Genomic DNA, 22,919 nt, shown 5'->3' on the forward strand with positions numbered 1-22,919 from the left:
GACGGCATTCTTACTAAGCATTGCTACACATATTTCCGATAAATATACTTATAGTAAATTTTGATTGGAATTCCTTACGAACTTTCATCCCCATATTTTCAAGTAGGTATGAAAAATGACGAAATTTGAAAAGAGCGGAACAAATGTTTTTTAGGTTCCGTACCTCAACAGAAAAAAATGGAACTCTTATAGGATGACTTTGCTGTCCGTCCGTCCGTCTGTCTGTCAAGACCCTTTATCCCGTAAACGTGCGGAGTATTTATCGAGTTGAAATTAAAACCCTAAACTCAAAAAAAGTTGTAGGGTACTTCCGGCTGTCCTAGAAACTTGAAATTTTGTATAAAGGAAGCTCTTATAGCAATTTTATAGCAAAATAAGTAAGAAAAATCTGAAAATCATAATTTTTCATGTCTGACTGTCTATGTTAATAAGCCATGTAAAATGACCCCACATTGCGTACATTTTGCTTATGAGCTTGGCTCTGCTAACACTTGATATTCATAAATACCTATGCACGGAACCCTTGATGCGCGAGCTCGAGTCGATTTTAACCGGTTTTTTTTGTTCTTATCGAATACCTAAACACAAAGATTCATCGATTTATCTGTGATAATAACGACGTTCCATGTAATTTTTCATCCTATTTCATCCCCTCGCAGGTAAAATTTTCAAAAACCCTTGAACAAATCTATTTATTTTTCAAAGTGGTCAAATGCAAGTTTCATAAAGAACCATCGATTTATCTTCTACAATGTCGACCTTCATATAAACTTTCACCCCCTAGGTATTTCACCCACTCAGGAAGAATTTAAAAAAATGCGCGAAATATATCTATTTATCTCTTATCACGTGTCCAAATGCCAAGTTTCATAAAGAACCATCGATTTATCTTCGAAAATTACGATCTTACATATATAAACTTTCATCCCCTATTTCACCCCCAAACAGGAAGAATTTTAAAAAACGCTCGAACAATTATTTATCTCTTATCACGTGCCCAAATACCAAGTTACAAAGAAACATCGATTTATCTTCGATAATGACAACCTTCCATATGAGCTTTCATCCCCTATTTCATCCCCTCACAGGACGAATTTTCAAAAAAGCTAAAACACGTCCGACTTATTTCTTATTAAGTGCCTAAATACCAAGTTTCATAGTTTTATTTCCGACAGCGACGAACTTCCACCATATAAACTTTCTACCCCTATTTCAACCCCTTAAAGCCTGTTTTTCGCTATAAAGATAGCCTATTTCTTTCTCATGGTCTATTCTATCTCTGTACCAAATTTCATCCAAATCGGTTCAGCGGTTTTGCGTGAAAGCGTAACAGACAGACAGACAGACAGACAGACAGACAGACAGACAGACAGAGTTACTTTCGCATTTATAATATTAGTATGGATCCGTGCAAAATTACAGCTTTATAGCATTGATAGTCCCTGAGCAAAGCCGCGGACGGACGGACAGACAGACAGACAGACAGACAGACATGGGGAAACTATAAGGGTTCCGTTTTTGCCATTTTGGCTCCGGTACCCTAAAAAGCGTGTCTGAAAATTCCCGTACCATTTTCTGTTACTTACCTACAAATTAAAAGTCTAGGCTAGGATAAAACATTTTTTTTCCCAACATGAAAGCTAGAGAAAAAAAAGATTCCAAGTAATCAACAGTAGGTTGCTGCTAAACATTTTATATTCCTTGCCCTTTGATCCCGCGGGATGAAAGAGACGTTGGGTCTGATGATCTGGTCAATATTGGGGGCCTCGTAACGGGGAATTGTTGACGATACTTTACTGCGCAGTTCTTAAAACAAAATCCTTGATTATGATTGGCTTGATCCGTTGAGGCGGGAATCAACAACCTTTTTTTATGTTCGTGTATTTTTGTTAACTAGTTTTAAAAATTCTAATTCCCGTTAAAGAGTGACGTTACTAATCTTTGTTTCAAATATTGATAGTAGGAATGACTGATATGTAAGTGAAATATGTTTTATTAAATCATTTCATGCAAAGCGAATAAGAAGTGCCATTAAAGTAATGGTTACAATGGCCGTAAATTTTAGCCTTTGTTCGCAATAGGAAGGAAAGCATACAAGTCCGCAAACACTGATCATCTGCGCTTTGTGTTTGTAATTACTTTAATTGTGTCGTGAATTCGCTGTTATTTGCATTGTTCCGCGTGCTATTTCGATGCTAGTACAGTCAACGTCATAAATAAGTGATCATTTCTGTACTTCGTCGCTTTCAGTCGTTACACAATTTCGTATGGCTTAAAATTTTAGACTATCGCGGTCATTACTCAATTTATGAATTAAATTCGAGCTGCTCTACAATTCGAGCTGCTCTACAATTCGAGCTGCTCTACAATTCGAGCTGATCTACAATTCGAGCTGATCTACAATTCGAGCTGCTCTACAATTCGAGCTGCTCTACCATTCGAGCTGATCTACAATTCGAGCTGCTCTACCATTCGAGCTGCTCTACAATTCGAGCTGATCTACAATTCGAGCTGCTCTACCATTCGAGCTGATCTACAATTCGAGCTGCTCTACAATTCGAGCTGATCTACAATTCGAGCTGCTCTACCATTCAAGCTGATCTACAATCGAGCTGCTTACATTCGAGCTGATCTACAATTCGAGCTGATCTACAATTCGAGCTGCTCTACCATTCGAGCTGATTTACAATTCGAGCTGCTTTACAATTCGAGCTGATCTACAATTCGAGCTGATCTACAATTCGAGCTGCTCTACAATTCGAGCTGATCTACAATTCGAGCTGCTCTACAATTCGAGCTGATCTACAATTCGAGCTGCTCTACAATTCGAGCTGATCTACAATCGACGCAAATTCGAGCTGATCTAAACAATTTGAGCTGCTCTACCATTCGAGCTGATCTACAATTCGAGGCTGCTTAAAATTCGAGCTGATCTACAATTCGAGCTGATCTACAATTCGAGCTGATCTACAATTCGAGCTGATCTACAATTCGAGCTGCTCTACAATTCGTATGGCTTTTCAAATATGACGTTAAAGTGACAAAGTACAAAAGTGATCACTATTTATGACGTTGACTGTACAAGAAAACATACATCGACGTTAACTGAAGTAGAATTGGAAACTTAATTTCGTTAATGATACCGAAAATACTGTATTTTAACCATTTCTTATGGCATAGGTAAATAACATTAGCCTTGAAGCATTATTTGAGTCATAAAAAATTACAGTACCTAAAATAAATACGAGTTCAACTTGCATTTGGTCGATTTATTCGATACTTTTACTTTGAAAAATAGTATAATTTATTTTTTACAACAATTTATTACCATTTACAGTCGAGGAAATTGAATCACGTACCAGAGAGGAAGCTTTCATAATCAATTACGTTACGGTTTCTTTGGCAGATGTATAGGATGTCAACATGCCATTAGCCGCTCAAATGTTCTAACCTGGCACGTGATTCAGTTTCCTCGGCTGTACAGAGTCAGTGCCCTAACTTAAGTATCTACTTTTTTATGCAGTTAATAATGTGGAAAGTATAGTCAGGGTTCCGACTGTACTTAGCGTAACTTCTTTCTTATCTGGGTAATGCCAGTCTTGCACGGTATGTTAGCATAACTTCTCGTCTAACTTACGCCGTCAAGATTTACGCTTCAGCTCCGAAAACCCTTTAGAAACATTTTATAAGCATATTGAGTAAATAAACTAGCGTCCTTTGTACGCGAGTAAAGCGATTCTTGCAGGATTCGGTGACGCGCAAGTGTAAAACCTATAACGGTGTGAGAAATATCAGCACATTGCAGTACATTGCCGTCGATGTTCCATATATCACTAATAAATCCATATAGGCACGGCCCCGTAATGTAACAAAAGTAGTACGATGTTGTCCGCACCGTCTAACTGAAACTTAGTATTAGTGGTACAGTACACGGAAAAAAAGGATGTCTTAGATTTAGATAATAATGTTTCGTATTTAGCCGGACACCATATTCTATTGGATGAAGACAAATATTGTCTTGGGTTAAAACTATTATCTTACTTAAAGAAAATCATTACTTGGATTTAAACAACATTCCTGAGATTATGAATATTATTGGTCAAAGAATTCCTATTTTCCCGTGTAGTACATAGGTACACAGGTTTTCATTCGATGCGCAATTTTTTAAATCAATGTGTAATTTAAATGCTTTTTATTAGAAAAAACATTTCTTACTTTTTTTCTAGTGGTATCAACTTTGCTATTGAAATGTTAACGAATAAGTAAGATACGTAGAGTATGTGAGTGGATAGGTACAAAATAAAAACCTAGTTAACTATTTTTTTTCTAATTTTCGTGAAGCACTGTGATAAGTTCCTGTTGTCTTGTGTGAATGATGTCTATACCTAATATTGTTTATATTTAGTTATTTTGTTCAATTAAGAGAAGTCTCTTCGTTCCATTCTCCATACAAACGTAGTCCCGGTCTCATTTGAAAACTAGGCAACAGAAGTAGATGAAATTATTAGTATGGACTTGACGTAATTATCTATGCCTGGGGTTTTTCAGATTTTCATATAAATGTGTAATATCAGAATTACAGGAGCTCAAAAGTCGTCAAAAAAAAGATGTCAACTTTGCACGAGAATTACAGACTATTGAAGCATTTTTACAAAAATCGAAAAAACCACAGGCTTATAAAATATAATGAATATCTTGATTGTAAAATTTCATTGATTTCTGTGCAACGAAACCCAAAACTCAACCGCCCAAATCTTGAAAAAGCCTACAGCTATCTCGATATAAATGACATGAATGACTTAACAATGGAAATAAATAAAATAAAATAAATAAAAATAAATTACGGAGTCGTTGCGGAAGCACGAGCGATAAAGACAGCAATATCCCAAAAAAATACCTAACGCGGCCGCGCGGCCGGCAGGGAAACTTCTCTTAATAATCTGTTTATGTCAATCAATGCTTAATTTAAACATCGAATGTTAATTGGTTCCTAACGATTCTTCTTTTCTTGCAGACCGCGGTCAAGGTGGAGACGCATTCGTGTCGACACGCCACTAAGAAGACTAATCTACATAAAAACCAGAACCAAAAAGTTATACCTTGTAAGTAAAACATGTATTTACTTTATTTAATTCAGGCCAATTTGAGAGACGTGACCAGGACCATCCTTACCAGATTCAGTTGGAGCTACTATATCGTACCAGTGTTATTTTTAAACGTTGAAAACAAAAAGTATATATTAAGTAAATTATTTACTGAGGGCATGGTCACTCGGCAATAAAGATTATGAAGGACCTTCAAGCAAAATAATATTCTTGGTGCGTAACTGCGTAGCAGCTCCGTAGAGCTACGACGCCTCTACGACGAATGCTACGGCGTAGAGCACCACCAAATGGTCAACAGGTCTAATATCCGATGATGAAAACTGGAACCAATGCTGCAACTATATCAATTACAATACCTAATCATTCATCAACAGCGACGCAGTCACCGGATTAGATAAATTTTTAGGACGCGGTAAAATTAGCTGCATATACGAAGTGTTTTCAAATTCATCTTGAATATATTTTTCAGTTTATTGGGCTAGTTTGCATTAACAACCTGTAAAGATTTTTATCGGAATTTTGGGAGAAAGTTTTATTACGCTTTTAATCACATAGTATATTTAAATCATCGAACAACGTAATATATTGGGTACTAATCGTCTTAATATCTAAAATATTTTTCACTCCTAATATAAATGGGATTACGTAATAACGAATCTAAAACTTGTATTCCTAAAAAATCTTGTCTAATAATGCTAAATCCGCTTACAGATATGCAAGTTGTGGAAAGTTTCCAAAAAGTTTGAAAAGTTTTCGGAAATTTCTGGAAATTTTCACAAGAAATATAGAAAATTTAAATTTAAGAAATGAAAAAATTCATTCCCCATACAAAATTTTGAGAAATTTCGGAAATTATCCTATGTATACGAAAAATTCCGCAATTTTGGAAAGTGTCCTTTAGCACATGAGTAAATCCGCTACTGTGTCCAAGATAGATCCCTAAATTTCCGATAAGGTGGTCCGGGGGTATCGAAGCTCGAAAAGGTTTAATGTGGCCGAAACAAACTCGCATCGATTACTTACTTTCTCCGGTTTTCAACTGTTTGCATAATTTTCCAAAGGTACAAATTGTTTACGCGATTCTACCATCCCCGTTTACTTATTGTTCACAAGTTCGAGGGAAGTGTTCACAATCGGGTCGCCGCTTTGTTATTGAATGCTTTATAGTACAATAACAGTTTGTCCCGGGCTTGTTACAAGTTTTGAGTGTCTGATTATTGCTTGTTGATAAGCGTACAATTACTGTGTAACAAGATAGTATTACGGAGTGTCTTGTTGTTTAGGATGAATAGCAATAACTAAATGTAGAGAAGTATTTAAGGGGGCAATGTGTTCTTAAAGGGTGCGTATCTAGTCGCATAATTTTTGAAAGTCATAATTTTGTTAGTCACAATTTTTTCCCGCTGAAACCGTAATGTTTCTAACTTTTTTAAATGGTAATTGTGTAGAACTTCATAGGTCAGGTTAAGTTAGTTTTATAACAATTTTGAAAAAATAATTGATTCAGAGAAATAAAAAAATCACAAACAGTGACTTGATGACCTGCTGAAGATCGCAGGAGTGCGATGGTTGTGGGTGGTGCAGAACCGGTCATTGTGGCGTTCTTTGGAGTAAACCTAACGACGCACGTTTCATAGCACAAACTAAAACAAGCAAGTAAAGTAAGAAAATCAGTAGTAAAAAATTGGTACAAAATAATAAATAATGTCCTTGTTTTTATAATCAGAAAATTTTAACGTAAATTCTTTATGCAATGTGCAATTTTTATTAAATTGGAATCAGTTTACAAATTCAGTAGAATATAAAAGCGGAAAATATCATTTTGAATGCTGAAACAGTGTTATGCCGCCGCCCCGATCACGTAGGTATTGTTTACTTCGACGTTTCGGTTTTTGCCCAGTGACGATTGAAGTTTCGAAGTTTTTTTTTAAGATAAGCGCACATTTGTCTTTTAACGAATATAAGAAATATGAATGAAAATATTAAATTGAATCAGGCGTTATTTAATATTGAACTGGGAGTTTAACAAAGAACAAAAAAAATTGTAATACGTTCACTCATTACAATTAGCTTATTAGAAATTAAAATCAGTGATTTTTAGAAAAAATAATGGTAACAGATAACACCAATCCAACAACCAGCCAGACAGTGAAGTGATCTCTTAAAGTTTCAATTTCTCCTTTTCAGGTACGTAACCCTAAAACATGTGAAGTATTTTTTGTTATAACTTGTGTTTTTATCGGCAGCTTTGAAAGATTTTATCGTCTGCTAAAGCGCCCTGGGCTGGCCTTGGCCGAGGCTTTTCTGCTCAAAGCTATTCTCTCTAATAGCTTTTTAAGTGAGGGTCGACGGCCTAAAAGCCCTAACACGACTACGTACGACTCGCGGTGCAGCGAGCGATTTTTCTGCTCATTTCGCGGCTGACATGCTCGCCGCTAGTGGTGGCACACTATCTTTACAGGCGAAGTGTCGATGACTGTGCCGAGGGCACAACCTTTTTTAAGTGAATTTATGTTTTTATACTTTTTTTACCAATTTTGAATAATTTTGTATGTTGTATTTGGCAGTCTCATTAAAGATACGTATCAGATAACACGTGTTTTGCATTTAGTAGGCTCGCAGACCCTTAAGGCCCAGTTTTAGCCCTTAAGGCACCAGACCGTAACATTGACATTGAACTGGTGCAATAAAAAAAAGTATATCACTTTATTAGCAGAATAAATCATTTTAATTTTCTAAAATTAATTTGCATAATTTTTCAAGTAATCTAATTGAATGGGCCAGGGACAAACCCACTCGGTTAGCTTAAGGTCATAAGGTTAGTTTGTAGTTCACTTCTCAGATCTATCAAAATGTTTTATGTTTATGCATTTTAATACTTATGCAAAGTAACGTTATGCTTATTTTTATCCCAAATTATCGTTATGACAACTCACATTGGGTATTCAGTTATGTGAATTATTGTTATACCAATTAATAACTATGCAAAATAGCGTTGTGCCAATTTGAATTAGTAGTGTTACGTTATGTTAATTATTATAGACTTAATACCTACCACACTAAACAAATAGAGAAAACACTCGCCGCGCGTTGTTTGCCCGTAGTAGTAACAGACCCGTGAGGGCTGGCCGAAAAAAATAAAGTTTCCATTATCATTTCCTAAAACAAGAACAGGCTTGATCTTTGAAATCGTTGAACAGATTTTAATGGCAATTAGGAGTAAGTTTTATCATAAAGCATGATTGTTTCTAATATTTAAGGTATCTTAAAATAAAAGGTAAAAAAATCTTATTTCCTTTCTTAACTTTTTCTAAGATTTTTTTAGGATTCCGTACCGTTGATCGATTGAGTTCTAGTGAGTATTGAGAATCCGCTGTCTGTTTACGTCCCACTGGGCTATACTTTGTCTTTGGAACTGTAGTGCTAGTCACTGTATCACCATCCACTGAATAAATTTATTTGACGGATAAATGTGATGCCGTCTCTGTTTGTTTTGTTTGAATAGACGGAGACCGCATCACATTTATCCGTCAAATAAAATGAATCAATGGGTGGTGAAACAGCCCCTTAAACTCTTAAATTTTCTCTGACTGGGTGTTACTGTGGCTGTTAGAAAAACAAATAATGGATTATGAAATAAGGACAAAAGTTAAAAGGATTTTTTTTAATATTTTTAGGATTTAGACTACGCCTTTTATAATGTGTAGATATTTTGATTTTGACCCAACCACATTAATGTCAATATTTACTACAAATAATGTATGGCCTAAGATCCGAACTTGAAAACATGCACCGATCTGATAATATAATGAAATGTATTTTATAATAAATTTAGTGGTTTACTAATGTTTATGTTTCGGCGAATAACGTTTGGCAACCTGTTTCATTTCGCAACTTTTCATTTCCCAACTGTTTAATATTTCTGAAACTGTAAATATTTTATAAAACTAACCTAAAGGGTTCTACACGATGGCCCTGAAATAAATCCTGAAATATTTACAGTTTCAGACTTTGCGAAATGAAACAGGTTGCCAAACGTTACGTTGCGAAAAGGCAGTACTCGAAATTTGGTATATAAGAAAATATATTAGAAATAGATTTGCTAACAAATCCTGAACAGGCTATTTTTAATTATTTTTAAAAAATGATTTTTAGTAAATTTTTGTTGTATCATCGAGATAATAATTTTTCTTAAATTGACAACCCTACAATGCATGACTTTTGGTTTCAGACGACTACAACCGAGTGGTGCTAGACGCAGTGGACCGTGAACCAGATTCTGATTATATTAATGCTTCCTATATAGATGTAAGTAATTGTTCATTTACATTTGTGTTTAAAGTTTTAAATTAATTTATTTATTGTATCGACATCACTATTTGTGACTAATTTTGTGATGTGACGTAACGCAAGAAAGAACTGTTTCGAGTTTAATGAAAAAAAAAGTGTCTACAAGAGTTATGACAAATTTAAAAGTTTGTTTTTTTGGAATCTTTTTTTATTTTTTATTTCAATTCCTAATTTTTGGTTACTTTTACGGTCATCCCGTAAAACCCATATCGAAAATACAAACTGAAATAAAGATGCATAGAAAAACCAGAAAAATAAGACCAGCGCTGGCAATCGAACCCAGGTCCCCGGCATTCCAGTCCAGTCCAGTCCAGCCCAGTGGTGGTGTAGTGGTATAGCACGTGGCACGGAATGCCGAGGACCTGGGTTCGATTCCCAGCGCTGGTCTTATTTTTCTGGTTTTTCTATGCATGTATATTTCAGTTTGTATTTTCGAAATTTAAATTATGGTTATCGTTGGTAGGTACGGTTTTCTACCATGGGGGTCCGGTTGTTAGAAAGGTATTAATGGGGCTGAAGTCTATATTAATAATACAAATATGTGATGGGCGCAATCTATGTATGATAGATATTATGTCCTCCACAATTGCCAAACTAATGTAGAAGACGATATAGAATGAACTGTAGGGATAGGATATTGTGGAGAGGATTACCCAGGATTGCTGGGCTGAGATGAAGTAGCGGACATTTATCTCATATAAATTGAACTTTTGGTAGGCAATGACTCGCCTTTCAGCACTCGTCCGCTTGGGGCAACGAAGTGACAACGCTAGCTATATTATAAGAAATCTTTTCCAGAGAACGCATATAGATCATTTTCTCTAATGCTACTAATCCTACTAATATTATAAATGCGAAAGTTTGTGAGTATGTAATTTATTGAATCAGGCGTTACTTTGCGGAGGTCCATATCAATGAACTAAAATAATTTCCTTGCTCACCCGCGACCTTACGATAGCTAAGCTTATGCAAAATATGCGTGTTCATGCAGTTCCTCCACCTCCACACTGTAAGAACACACACAAATCACACAAACCCATCTATCACCACCACCACACTACACTGACGCGTTTCGAACTCAACCAGAGCTCATCTTCAGAGTGACACAATCGTCACACGAACCTGGTTGCTCTGGTTGAGTTCGAAACGCGTCAGTGTAGTGTGGTGGTGGTGATAGATGGGTTTGTGTGATTTGTGTGTGTTCTTACAGTGTGGAGGTGGAGGAACTGCATGAACACGCATATTTTGCAAAAGCTTAGCTATCGTAAGGTCGCGGGTGAGCAAGGAAATTATTTTAGTTCATTGTGAGTATGTGTTTGTATGATTGTTTATTCGTCGCGCTTAAAAAGATGGAAGGATTTAGATTATATTTGATACGCAGATAGACATCTCGAATAACAAATAGTCTTTTTTATCCCGATAGTCCCACAAGATCGGAATGACATCTTGCAATTTCAACTGCTGGAATTAGAAACATTAAATTGCGGAATTTTAATTCACTGCTGGATTTTACAGTTTAGGCGTGCGAAACCGCAAGTAAAGTCTAGCACAATATACAATACAATACAATGACTCTTTATTGAACACCAACACATGTTTAGTAAGCAGTACAGAAAATAAACAGGTATACATTATACTCGTAGCGATTTTCCAAACTAAGCAACGGGGGACTTTATACTTCAATCTCATAGACTAATTTAAATCTATTCGTAAAAGACATTCTATACCTGTGTTTTTCCATTTATGAATCTACCTACACGCGAAACAATTTTCTCTAAAGTGTGGGTTGTGGAGAAATAAAAATGTTTCTTTTAGTTACTAAAAGAGTTGCGGGTAAAAAGTTTGCCTGAGTTCGTTATTCGATCACAAGCATACCGTATTTCAGTACAAAGGGATGAATATAAAGTTTTATGAACAAAATACACATACTACGAATAACGTTTGGCAACCTGTTTCATTTCGCAACTTTTAATTTCTCACCTGTTTAATATTTCTGGAACCGTAAATATTTCAGGATTTTTAGAAAACTAACCTAACCTAAAGGGTTCTACACGATGGCCCTAAAATAAACCCTGAAATACAATTACAGTTTTAGAGTTTGCTAAATGAAAAGTTGCGAAATATAACAGGTTGCCAAACGTTACGTTGCGAAAAGGCAGTAGTCGGCAGTACCCAAATACACAGTTAGCATATTTAACAGACTTACCATTTTTCTGTTTAAAATTATTAATAGTAAGCAGCTTTGTCTGCATCCCGCAAGAACTTTTGCACTTTCCCGGGTTAAAAAGTAGCACTATCTATGTAAAGGCTGAGTTTCCACCATAGATGTGCGAGGATGCGTTGCGAGAAAAGTGTTTAACAGTTTGTCATGAACCAATAGAAACGCTTCATTTACCTATCCTCGCTCCGCTGAGCTGTTTCCACTAGAACTGCGTTGAATGCGCTTCTATGTTCCATGACAAACGTTCTTCGCAACGCATCCTCGTACATTAGTGGTCGAAACGCAGCCTTATGCAAGAAAGCTTAACTGTTTCAACAGTTTAGTGATTAATCCCTACAATGAAAAAATATTACCTCTTATTACACATTATACAGAAACGCTATTAAACTTCTTTTAACATTTTGTTTGTCTCTATTAGCCAAAGCGAATTAAACCTTGTTGGCATAGGTTTCAGATAGCAAACTACTTTACTTTATTAAAAATCAAATTAGCACTAAGAAAAACAGCGAATGTACTTTATAATGCACAAATTGTTCATTGAATAGGGAAATTTAAGGATATTGAAATAATAATCATAATAATAAAGCTGCTGACCCACGTCTACATAAATCTGTTAAAAAAAGTTAGGACTCAAGGCTAATCGTTTATGAAATTGAGGTCATTCTTAAGGTTTCTTAAAATGTATTTGTTGTCGTGTGCTTTTAACCTCTTCAATAACTCTCGTCATGAACGATATAAAACCCTCAGGTACCAGCTCAACCCCAAAATATTACAAAAACACACTCGTGATAAGTTTGCGGCTCACGAACTCCAAGATTAATAAATATTATTTACTCTCGTGTCCGTGCCGCGCTTCTGAGTCGAAACACGTTTGCCTATAATGAGTGCCTGGAATTTTAAGTCTCAGAAATGTGTCTAGACTACCTTAGAGACTAACTTCTAGTAGAAACAACAGGCTCTCTAACAACCAGGGCGAGAGTGTGCCACAGACTTGATGTGTTTATGTTATGAACTTATGAATTAAGTATTATATGTTATGAACTAAATTTATACGTCCCACTGCGTAGTATAGACTTCTAAGAATGAGAGGCTTGAGCTGTAGCTCTCACTTAGGCCCAGTGCGGAATGGGAACTTCACACACCATTAAATTGCTTCGCAGTTTTGTGCAGGTTCCCTCACGAAGTTTTCGTTCACCGTAAAGCTTGTGGTCAAATGTAATTTCGCACGTATGTAAATACCAAAATATGCACAGCTGCCAACCCGGGCTCAAACCCAAGACCCTCTTTTTGAGGCAATAGATTAAACCACTAAGTCACCACAGTGATTCTGTATTATTTATTGTGTTTCTAATTAATATTTTTTATGGGTCTCGTCGTAAATAAATAAACCATCGAAACCCTAAAATTAAATATGAAACCATTCATACCCTAAAACTCTAGAATTGTTATTGGGTAAGGTATCGATGGGTTGTAATGTAAAATAATATTTATAGCGTAATTATGTAAAACATACACGCGGGCCCAGTGCGGATTGGGAACTTTACACGCACCATTCTGAGAGGAGGCCTGTGCCCAGCAGTGGGACGTATATAGGCTGGGATGATGATGATGATGATGAATTATGTAATACGTACATTGCAAAGTTATATTGTGCATTTTACAAAATTATCATAATATTTTTTATATTTAATAGTACAAACGTGCTATTGGATAGGTACAGCATTAATAATGTTTGTGTTTCACGGGAAAAACATGAACCAAAAACCGTTTGCCGGAACAGCAATAATACTAATTATATCAGTCCCGATAAGCCTTATTCTGGGCATTCATCCCACCCCTATGGCGTCTCGATAGTGACCGCAACAAATAGGACTCGTTTGTGATTATTAGGGTCCTTAGGGCGATATGACTCCATGAATCTTTGGGCATTAGTGGGGTTAAGTTAATTCTGTGTCAGCGGATTTTTGTCACAATGGAATTATAAAAATAAATCTCAATCTTGCATTGAAAGTTCTATTTTAGAAATTAAGTTATGATTAAAATATTCTTATTAATTTGTCAGTTAGATTATCAGAATTTTTATAACAAAAAATTTAACCGACTGCAAAAATCATGAAAATAATTTTCTACCAGTCTGAAGTCGGTGCCTCAGCACAAGCCAGCACGAGCGGACCTATAGTCGTCAACCTCATTTACAAACTATATTGGGCTTCAATCACTTCTGCTGGCTCGTGCTGAAGCACCGACTTCAGACTGGTAGAAAATTATTTTCATATTTTTTTATAGTCGGTTAAATTTTTTGTTATAATTTTTTTTCACGCTTTTTATTGTAAATAATCTATGGTACAATAGTTAAAAGTCAACTGCTCGTCACCTTTTACGAAATATTGCTTTGCGTGCAGAGACGTTCAATATTGAAGTCTTTGTGTATATAATTAATTAATTTCAGCTAAAAGAAAATCCTTTTGAGAATAGAATATAAGACAATGTTTGCATGCCATGTGTCTGATTAGACATGTCACTGCAAATTAGCACTATTTACAAGACCAATTTTATCATGTCTAAAGAAAGCGGTACCTTCTGAAGGAATTATTGCGTTTTTTCTTTACTCTAGTATGTAGGTCCCAAAGGAAGGCAGCATTATGCTGATTTGGGACCATTTCGTGACCGTGATACGTAATTTTTTAGTTTAATTCTATACCTATAGTATTTTGTGTAATAATGTCATGAATAAAGGTTTTTTCTTTCTTTCTTTCAAAAAACAATCGCAGTGTGGGGGGAGGCTCCAATAGAGAGATCTCTCTCCAGGCAGGTGTTATGCCTGGGGACCGAAGTCCGAAGGAAGAGCGTCGGAACTTGTATATATGCGACCGCGTTGAGAAACTTCGATAGCGCGATGTAGAACATGGTCGGAGTTTCCATTGTTGTTCACTAGATGGCGCTAGGAGTCGCTACAGCAGTAATCCCTTCAAAGGAACAAGCCAAAGGAACTACCGCGAATAATCCTTTAATTTTAAGTGTGATTGTATATTTATTTAGATAGCTATTTTATTTTTTATCCTTGTCCTCAGAGTATATTAAAGCCCAACGCGTACATAGTGACGCAGGGTCCCACCGAAGACACGGTGCTGGACTTCTGGCGGATGATCTGGCAGGAGCGCGCCGCCGCCATTGTCATGCTCACCAAGACCTTCGACTTTATCAAGGTAAGTTTATATTTACTAGTCGTAAAGTTACTAAAACGATAGTACAAGGTCAAATCTATGTTTAAACTTTACTATTTAATGGTGGATTAGCCACGTAGCGAGAGTAGCAAATGCTGCAGGCTCCGCGCACCTAACGCTTTCTGTTTGTAAAGAATATCAATTTAAGTGCAATACTGCTACCACAAAACAAATGCTAAACCGCCGCCGAAGAAATTAAAATGATGGTCTTTAATGTTTTATCTAATACCATAAGTCTGAGGCAAATTAAGAGCCCTGTGATAAAATTTGTTACAGGCCCCGCGATGGCTTAACACGACTCTGCCTTCACTACCTTGTCGATGTCATTTTATGTCTGAAATCTAAATAAATAAAAATGAATCGTAAAATGTGTTGCTAAGCGCAAAACTCGGGAACGGCTGGACCGATTTTACTAATTCTTTTTTTGTTATGTTCGTTATTGTCAGGAGAAGGTTTTTATGGAAGAAAATTTAGAAAAATAACAACGGGGGCGAAGCCGCGGGCAACAGCTAGTTTTCTATAAAATTGTCATAAAGCGCATATAAGCCCCTACAGTGTAAAGACCTTTACAGTACGTACAACGAATCTCATTTATTTTTTTAGTACAACCGGAAGCAGAATCGTTGTATATTATCTCGGGGAGTTAGAGTAAATATTATATACTATTCATTTAGAATTTTATAAATGCAAGACAAAATACATACGAGTAGGTACAGCTTCTCGATAGTTTCTGAGGTAAATAGTAGGCCATTTCTTTAGGTGAATTTAGAAGACAAACTCTTGTTTAAAATAGAAAAAATAATCGAAAATTTACTGTTCATATTCATAATTGAAAAATTGAGAAATAGTACTCAATCAATTCTACTATAGACAGACAGAAACTAGATTTGCATTACAATGTAGCTAATATAGCAGATGAATCCTCCGCGTGTCCGTAATAAAATGAATGAGTTGCAATTCCGGTCCATTTGCCTTGATTTCCTTTCATCACCATTACAGTGCAAGTTAATTCACAGTTCATTGCTCCGTTCACACTTAATGCTGTGAAGTAATATAACTAAATGCGCTTCGTCATTTAGAAAATCATGGATTTGGATGCGGTTCATTCAGACTTTATCAAACTATACTGGCGTGTAGGTCAAGTCCAGGCTAAGCAGCTGTTTAGCATTAGAAAGAAGGTAAACGATCTTGACGTGTCTTTTCATTGAAAAACACTTTAGAAAAATAAGTCACAGCAAATATAACAGTTTCTTATCTTTTTCTTTCTTTTGCAGAGGTTTTGTGTTGTTTTGTGGTGGTAGTATTGTACGTACATTGGTTTGAATAAGGTTTTTTAACGCTTCTATCTAAATTTAATGCAAGCGGCGAGTTGTCGTTCACTTGTGGTATTTAAGGGGGGAGGCCTCTGTTCAGCAGTGGAGCGTCTTCCGGCTGATGATGATGATGATCAAAATTTATATTTTTTTACGATCAGAAAGTGTTGCTACTCTTGCTACGCGGCTTATCCGCCATTGTATGTTTCTTGTGCAGCATCTGCTCGAATCGCTACCACGTCTACCTCTTATTGGTAACAATTTACAACTCAACTACGCCTCCGATGTAGAATCCGATTTGTAATACATTGCGCGTGTTGCTAACAAAGCTATGTGCGGTGAGCAATGCTACAGTGCAATGAACAGTATAATCGGTCCCAGCGCCGCCGGTCTCTTGTATGCATTAATAACAGGCTATGAAAATTATAAATATTGCCACAGAAAACAAGACACAACTACAAAAATAAAATAATTAGGACACTTAAGCAAGTGGCAATGGGCTCAGGCTCAGCATAAATAAGCTGCAAGCAAAAAACTTGCATCGCTGATTTTCAGCCTGCGCCCAATAATATACTATAATATACTAGGAAAATGGTTTCTAACGTTAAAAAATGTAGATAAAAGCACACAAAATCAGTAATGTCCGGTTCACATTATTCCAGTAAAACTTCCAGTAGCATGACACTGCGGTGCTCGATCCATCTTGTGTACCTAACTCGTTTGGATTGTGACCCCGCAATGTATCGCTACAGGCACGATTTTACTGGAATAATGTGTGCATGTGTGCCATGCACTCGTAAAAACAAACAATTAAAAAAAATAACAATAATGAACTGCGCCACTACTCTTCAAATTTAGGGAATTAAAATCAATTATTGTTAACCATTAAGATAAACGAACACATGTATCCTAAATTAAATTCAACAAACGTTTCTAGCTTTTACGACTGCAAAACTAGTTAGTTACGCCACGAACCGTGAAACATGAAACACGTTTTCAGTGCTAAGTTTTGCTCCAGTTTGATACCAGATTTTGATTGTGCATTTCACAAAGCGAAAGTCTGAAAGCAACTAATGTGAAGTAGCGAGTATAAGGTTAATGGAAAACGGCTCGGTCAGTTTTGCTTTTCCTGAGTCCATAGTATTGGACATATAATAATATATAATAGTAGCCGTGGTGGCCTAGTGGTTTGACCTATCGCCTCTCAAACAGAAGGTCGTGGGTTCAAACCCCGGCTCGCACCTCTGAGTTTTTAGAAATTCATGTGCGGAATTACATTTGAAATTTACCACGAGCTTTGCGGTGAAGGAAAACATCGTGAGGAAACCTGCACTAACCTGCGAAGCAATTCAATGGTGCGTGTGAAGTTCCCAATCCGCACTGGGCCCGCGTGGGAACTATGGCCCAAGCCCTCTTGTTCTGAGAGGAGGCCTGTGCCCAGCAGTGGGACGTATATAGGCTGGGATGATGATGATAATGAATAATATATAATACCTGAGCGAGCTCAGGGAAGCTCAACAATACCGAGTTTCCTAGAAATAAAAGCCTTAAATGGATAAGTTCGCCTTTGTAGATGTATCTCAACATTTGTCAATTGTGTTTGTTTCTCTATTTTTGTACAATAAGGAGTTTATACTCATGCATACATAAGATCGAACATTCACCCCCGAAAACCACCACTCATTAAATTTCATCAAAATCGTTAGAGCCGTTTCCGAAATTCCAGAATAAATTAAATAATTGCTGTTTAGAAAGTTTTACAATAGATAAATTAGATAAAGTTAGGAAGGGATGTACCTATAGAAATTTAATTAAATGAAAATAAATTTAATTTGCGTAAATTATTATATGGCTCAATTTCACATTTTGTGAACAAATTTTCATTTCAATTTTTTTTTCATATTGATAATTTCATTATTTCACTACTCATTTGATTGTTGTTTCTTTTTACTGAATTTGATATTAAAATTTTAATTTTAATTCCACATTAATGGATACTATTTTATTTGTTACATTTAACAGCTATTTGTGTTCATGATGTATTTTTTAGAAATTAGTGAATATATCTATCAACGTCAAGTGGGTAATGCGAGTACTCATTCAAAACTACACTACTTACAAACTTTCAATAGTTGCAATCCAACTCGTCCTATTTATTTCTTGCATGAACTTAGTTCAATTAACAGCTTTTGACTATCCATCTCTCTTTACTTTGGACATTTGGAGGATATGAAGGCAGCAAACCTTATGGCTAAGATTCTGTGTTCATCGGATGCTGTATACCGCTAATGACAAGACAGTAAATGCATTAGGGTGTCATGCTTCGTTAACTAATCATCAGCATCATGTCAGCCTATTATCGTTCCGCTGCTAAGCACAGGCCTCCTATTAAAATGAGAAACTTCGCAAACGCCATTGAATTGCTTCGTAGGTTTCTGCTAGTTTCCTCACGATGTTTTCCTTCGTTGTAAAGCTTGTGGTTAATCATCTTAAATTTTGTAAAACTCAGAGGTCTGAGGAGCAAATAATCCTCTGCTAGAGAGGCCAGAAGTCAAACAATCAGGCTAGGCTTTTTTCCTAGTATAGACTTTACTCGTAACTATTAAAGACTATAGACAAAATTTACCTTAACTACTGTCTATCGAAGCACTTTTTCTTTAGCTTGACACTTGGCTTTAGCATTTTCCACGCCAGTTCCGCGAGTGATAATAGAGCCCCTCTCTCAGACATGAAATTTGAAAAATATTTTCCACCTATTCGTTACGTCAAGAGCTGGAAGTTTTCAATGGCTATAAAACTAGATGCATACTCGTGACGTAGGTTACAACGGTAAAACGCTGAGAAATAAGAAAATATTGGAACACGTTGAAGTTTAAAAGGTTTTTCCCTCGTGTTATTAGTTTTCTCTTGAATTTACGGCCCTTGTAAGTGTAGAATATTGTTTCACATTTTCTTGCTAACGGCGTTATTACTTATGTGTAGTTTGTAACTTTATTTATTGGTTTGTTTGCCAGGTGATGTGCGTTCAATATTGGCCTCCGAACAAAGAAAAAGACGAGACGTATGGTGACATCAGCGTGGGCATCGTGCAAGAAGAAGAGCTTGCTAACTTCCATATACGCACTTTCAGACTCTACAAGAGTGAAAAAAACGTAAGCATCTTATTGTACACTAACTCAATATGACGTAGCCGAAAAGACTACCTTGTGGTACTCCACAATTCCGCGCAACAATTGGTAACCTAATTATATTTATATCATTCCTCACATGATGTTTTCAAATTGTTAGTGTGGGTCAGAATAATACTACATATAAAAGCTTAAATAATTATAATTTACTAGCCCTTACCCGCGACTCCGTCCGCGTAGAATTCGGTTATCGCTATTCCGCGGGAACTATGCAATTTTCCGAGGAAAAAAACTATTCTATGTCCTTCTACAGGACTCAAAATATCTATAAATCTAAATCGGTTCAGCGGGTTAGACTTGATTGAGTAACAAACATCCAAACATCTTCACAAACTTTCACATTTATAATATTGTTTAGTAGGATTTATTGGCATAGAATATGGTTACATACTCGTCATATGGATGTTATACAAATTGCTGTTAGGCATATTCTGTGCACATGCAACATAGGTACAAATATCAAATATTTATCTGATAGGTCTGATAGTTTAAGGTTACATATTTTAATGTCAAACTGGTTTAGTACACAAAAAAATGGTTGTCAGTAGGAATACAAAAAATATTAATGTCAATATGAATATAATTATTATTTATTCGAAAAAAACATTTGCTTTCTTTGTCAAATGGTGCTGATGCCTACATCAACGATACTTGCTGAAGGCATTTTTTTTAAATGGATGAAGCAAAATGAATCAAAAGCGCAGATTAAAGTTAAAGCAATTTTAACTGCAACTTTCGGCAACAAAGCTTTCTATGGCGCTGAACTCCGTGTTCTCGTATATTTTCCACCACTAAACTACGACGCGACGGTTCGCTCATCGCTTGGCGGAGTCGGAATTTTTCATTAAAACTGTCGCTCCCGCTGTAATTGTCCTTTTTAGCGCTTTGAGAGTAACTTGTTTAGCTTTTTGGCGTTTGAGAAGAATTTTATGTTCTGAAATATAGTCGCAGTTGTATTTTTATGTGATTGGATGAGTTAACAAGGAAGCTGATAGTGATATTGATGTGATCGACATATCTGAGACTAGGATTTTTACTGTAAAAGTAAACAAAGAACTTTTTCTTAATGCGTCAGGTACAATTTACTTCTTCTGTCAATTTCGGGGTCCTAAATTATCTAAGACTAAGGATGTTCGATAGCGTTACCAGGCGCTGACTGTCTCATCATTTACAGCATTTAGTTAGTTGCACAACCAATCAGTATAGTGGAATTTGTACCTATCTCATTGTTAAACAATTAATTAATTAATTAATTTCATTATTGTCTGTTAATTTCATTATAGTCAGTCAATGGAGTCGTAGCCCTTGGAGAAGGCGGCATTTTCAAAAATCTTACAGATGTCGACTGAACGATATTGATAATTTAATTTATGTAGCTGTCTTTTTAATTACTGTGGCACACGAATTAAGGTAGGCTTCTAGTTTATAGCGTATACACATTTGAAAATGCCGCCTTTTACAAGGGACATGACTCGCTTGACAGACTAACAGTAACTCACGTGGTAGATAGATCGCGTCTCCATTGATATGGCTTAAAGCATTTGGAGGTACTCAGGTGGTGGTGGAAGAGCGGTTCATCCTCCAGTTCCACTACACGCAGTGGCACTCACACACGTGCCCGTTCAGCAACGCGCTGCTGGAGTTCCGGCGGCGCGTGCGTGCCGTGGTGGGCCGGCGGCTCGCGACCAACCCCGCCGCCGGGCCCATGGTCGTGCATTGCAAGTAAGTGTTTATTCTTATACAGACACCCATTATACTTCTTTATACAGAACTGGCTACAGATAGGCGTGACAACTTTTTCTTCTGTTACCAGGCTTTTTAGTGTCTATCAAAATGTGTTAAGCCCGGTTTAGACCTGCAAGAAAAATCGTGCAGTTGCACTACATTGCGAGGCCGTAAAGCCAACGAGCGAGTTTGTAATGGTCAATCGAGCGCTACAATGTAATGCGACTTGCACGATTATTCTTGCAGATCTAAACTGGGAATTACGAACTAATATTATATTGGCTGATAGAAACTCCCGACAAAGAGTTTTATGGAGAGTTTCTATCTGGCCATTTAAGTCTACGGGTGAAGCTGCTTACGGAAGGTAATTTTGCTACATTTGAGAACGAAGAAAAAAAACAGGATATTTTTCTACCAAAATTTAATTTATCAGTTATAAAATTATTGCCGTACGTAAGTAGATACGTAGGTTTAAGTAGATACTAATTAATTCTATGGGTTTATGTTTTTAAGCTCTAATGACATGAAACTCCATTTAAGATTTTTTTCTTACACAGCGACTAATTCTGCCGCCATCACGACGCGTCGTTGTAAATAATCAATGATTTCAATGTTTATTTTAGCGACGGAGGAGGGCGTTCTGGAGTATATTTAGCTATAGATGCCAACCTCGAGTTGGCTGAAGAAGAAGACTGCTTTGATGTTTTCGGGTTTCTGAAGAAACTCAGACAATCACGAAAAGGCCTTATAGAAAATGAGGTAAGGATTATTTTCTTTAAATGAAATGAAGAGCGTTAGAACGTCTGAAAGTTTAAAGTTTTGACCCTGTGTTTCATCCCTGTTTCGGATGTGTTATTGTTTTGACATACCTATTTATTGTTACGACAATTTGTTGCTTTTGATTGCGTTAACTTTGAAGTTAGACCTGAATATTTTCGTTTCTCTCCTTTGCGGTACGGAACCCTAAAAATAGCACACACTAATTTTCAACTACAGGTGTAGTGAAAGTACATAGGTACTGCAACATGGATGCACAGAAAAAAAAAAAACAGAAAAAGAGACCAGCGCTTCGAATCGAACCCAGGTCCTCAGCATTGCGTGCTGCGTGCCATACCCCTACATACACCACCACTGGACAGGAGTCTAGACACAAATTTTGTCCATGCACCACACATTTCAGCCTGTTTTTTTCCTTTCTTAGCCACTAATGCTAAGGACCTGGGTTCGATTCCCAGTGCTGGTCTCTTTTTCTGGGTTTTTTCTGTGCATCCATGTTTCAGTATGTATTTTCAATGGATTTCACGGGATGACCGTAAAAGCAACAAATTCGGAGTTGAAATAAAAAATACAAAAAGACTCCAAAAACCAATCTTTACAGGTGTAGTGTACAGTTATTGTGTGTCAGGGAGTAGATCCACTGGGTTCCGTTAGAAACTTCGATTTTGTTTTTAGGAACAATACAAATTCGTGTACGACACGTTAGAAGAGCACGTGGTATGCGGTATCTCCTGGTTCCCAGTGTCGGAACTGTCACAAAGACTGAAGCAGAAGTCGCAACGGGAGCTCGTGACCAAGCTCAATGAGTACCAGCGGGAGTACCAGCAGATTTGCAAGCAGACCCCCAGGTTCACCATCGGGGACTGTGCGGGAGGCCACAGAGGGGACAATCGGGAGAAGAACAGGGATGTTTTAGTTGTTCCTCGTGAGTAAAATTTTATTTAATTGTAAATTAAATTTTATTAGGATCATCATCATCCTAGAATGAGAAGACTTGGGCCGTAGTTCCCACGCGG

The 22,919-nt window shown here is 36.7% G+C and overlaps 1 protein-coding gene across 1 annotated transcript in view; it reads left to right on the top strand.

Moving 5' to 3' along the window:
* The window catches only part of Ptp36E (protein tyrosine phosphatase 36E), a 265,667-nt gene that overhangs the window by 212,961 nt on the left and 29,787 nt on the right, over positions 1 to 22,919 (top strand). Inside the window, exons 5-11 of the mRNA XM_074097823.1 lie at positions 5,015 to 5,102; positions 9,337 to 9,413; positions 14,748 to 14,882; positions 19,228 to 19,365; positions 20,957 to 21,123; positions 21,750 to 21,885; positions 22,579 to 22,828. Of these exons, the coding sequence (XP_073953924.1) occupies positions 5,015 to 5,102; positions 9,337 to 9,413; positions 14,748 to 14,882; positions 19,228 to 19,365; positions 20,957 to 21,123; positions 21,750 to 21,885; positions 22,579 to 22,828 (991 nt within the window). The remainder of the gene's footprint in view (positions 1 to 5,014; positions 5,103 to 9,336; positions 9,414 to 14,747; positions 14,883 to 19,227; positions 19,366 to 20,956; positions 21,124 to 21,749; positions 21,886 to 22,578; positions 22,829 to 22,919) is intronic.

This window comes from Choristoneura fumiferana, chromosome 14, assembly GCF_025370935.1.
Source record: "Choristoneura fumiferana chromosome 14, NRCan_CFum_1, whole genome shotgun sequence".
Lineage (NCBI taxonomy): Eukaryota > Metazoa > Arthropoda > Insecta > Lepidoptera > Tortricidae > Choristoneura > Choristoneura fumiferana.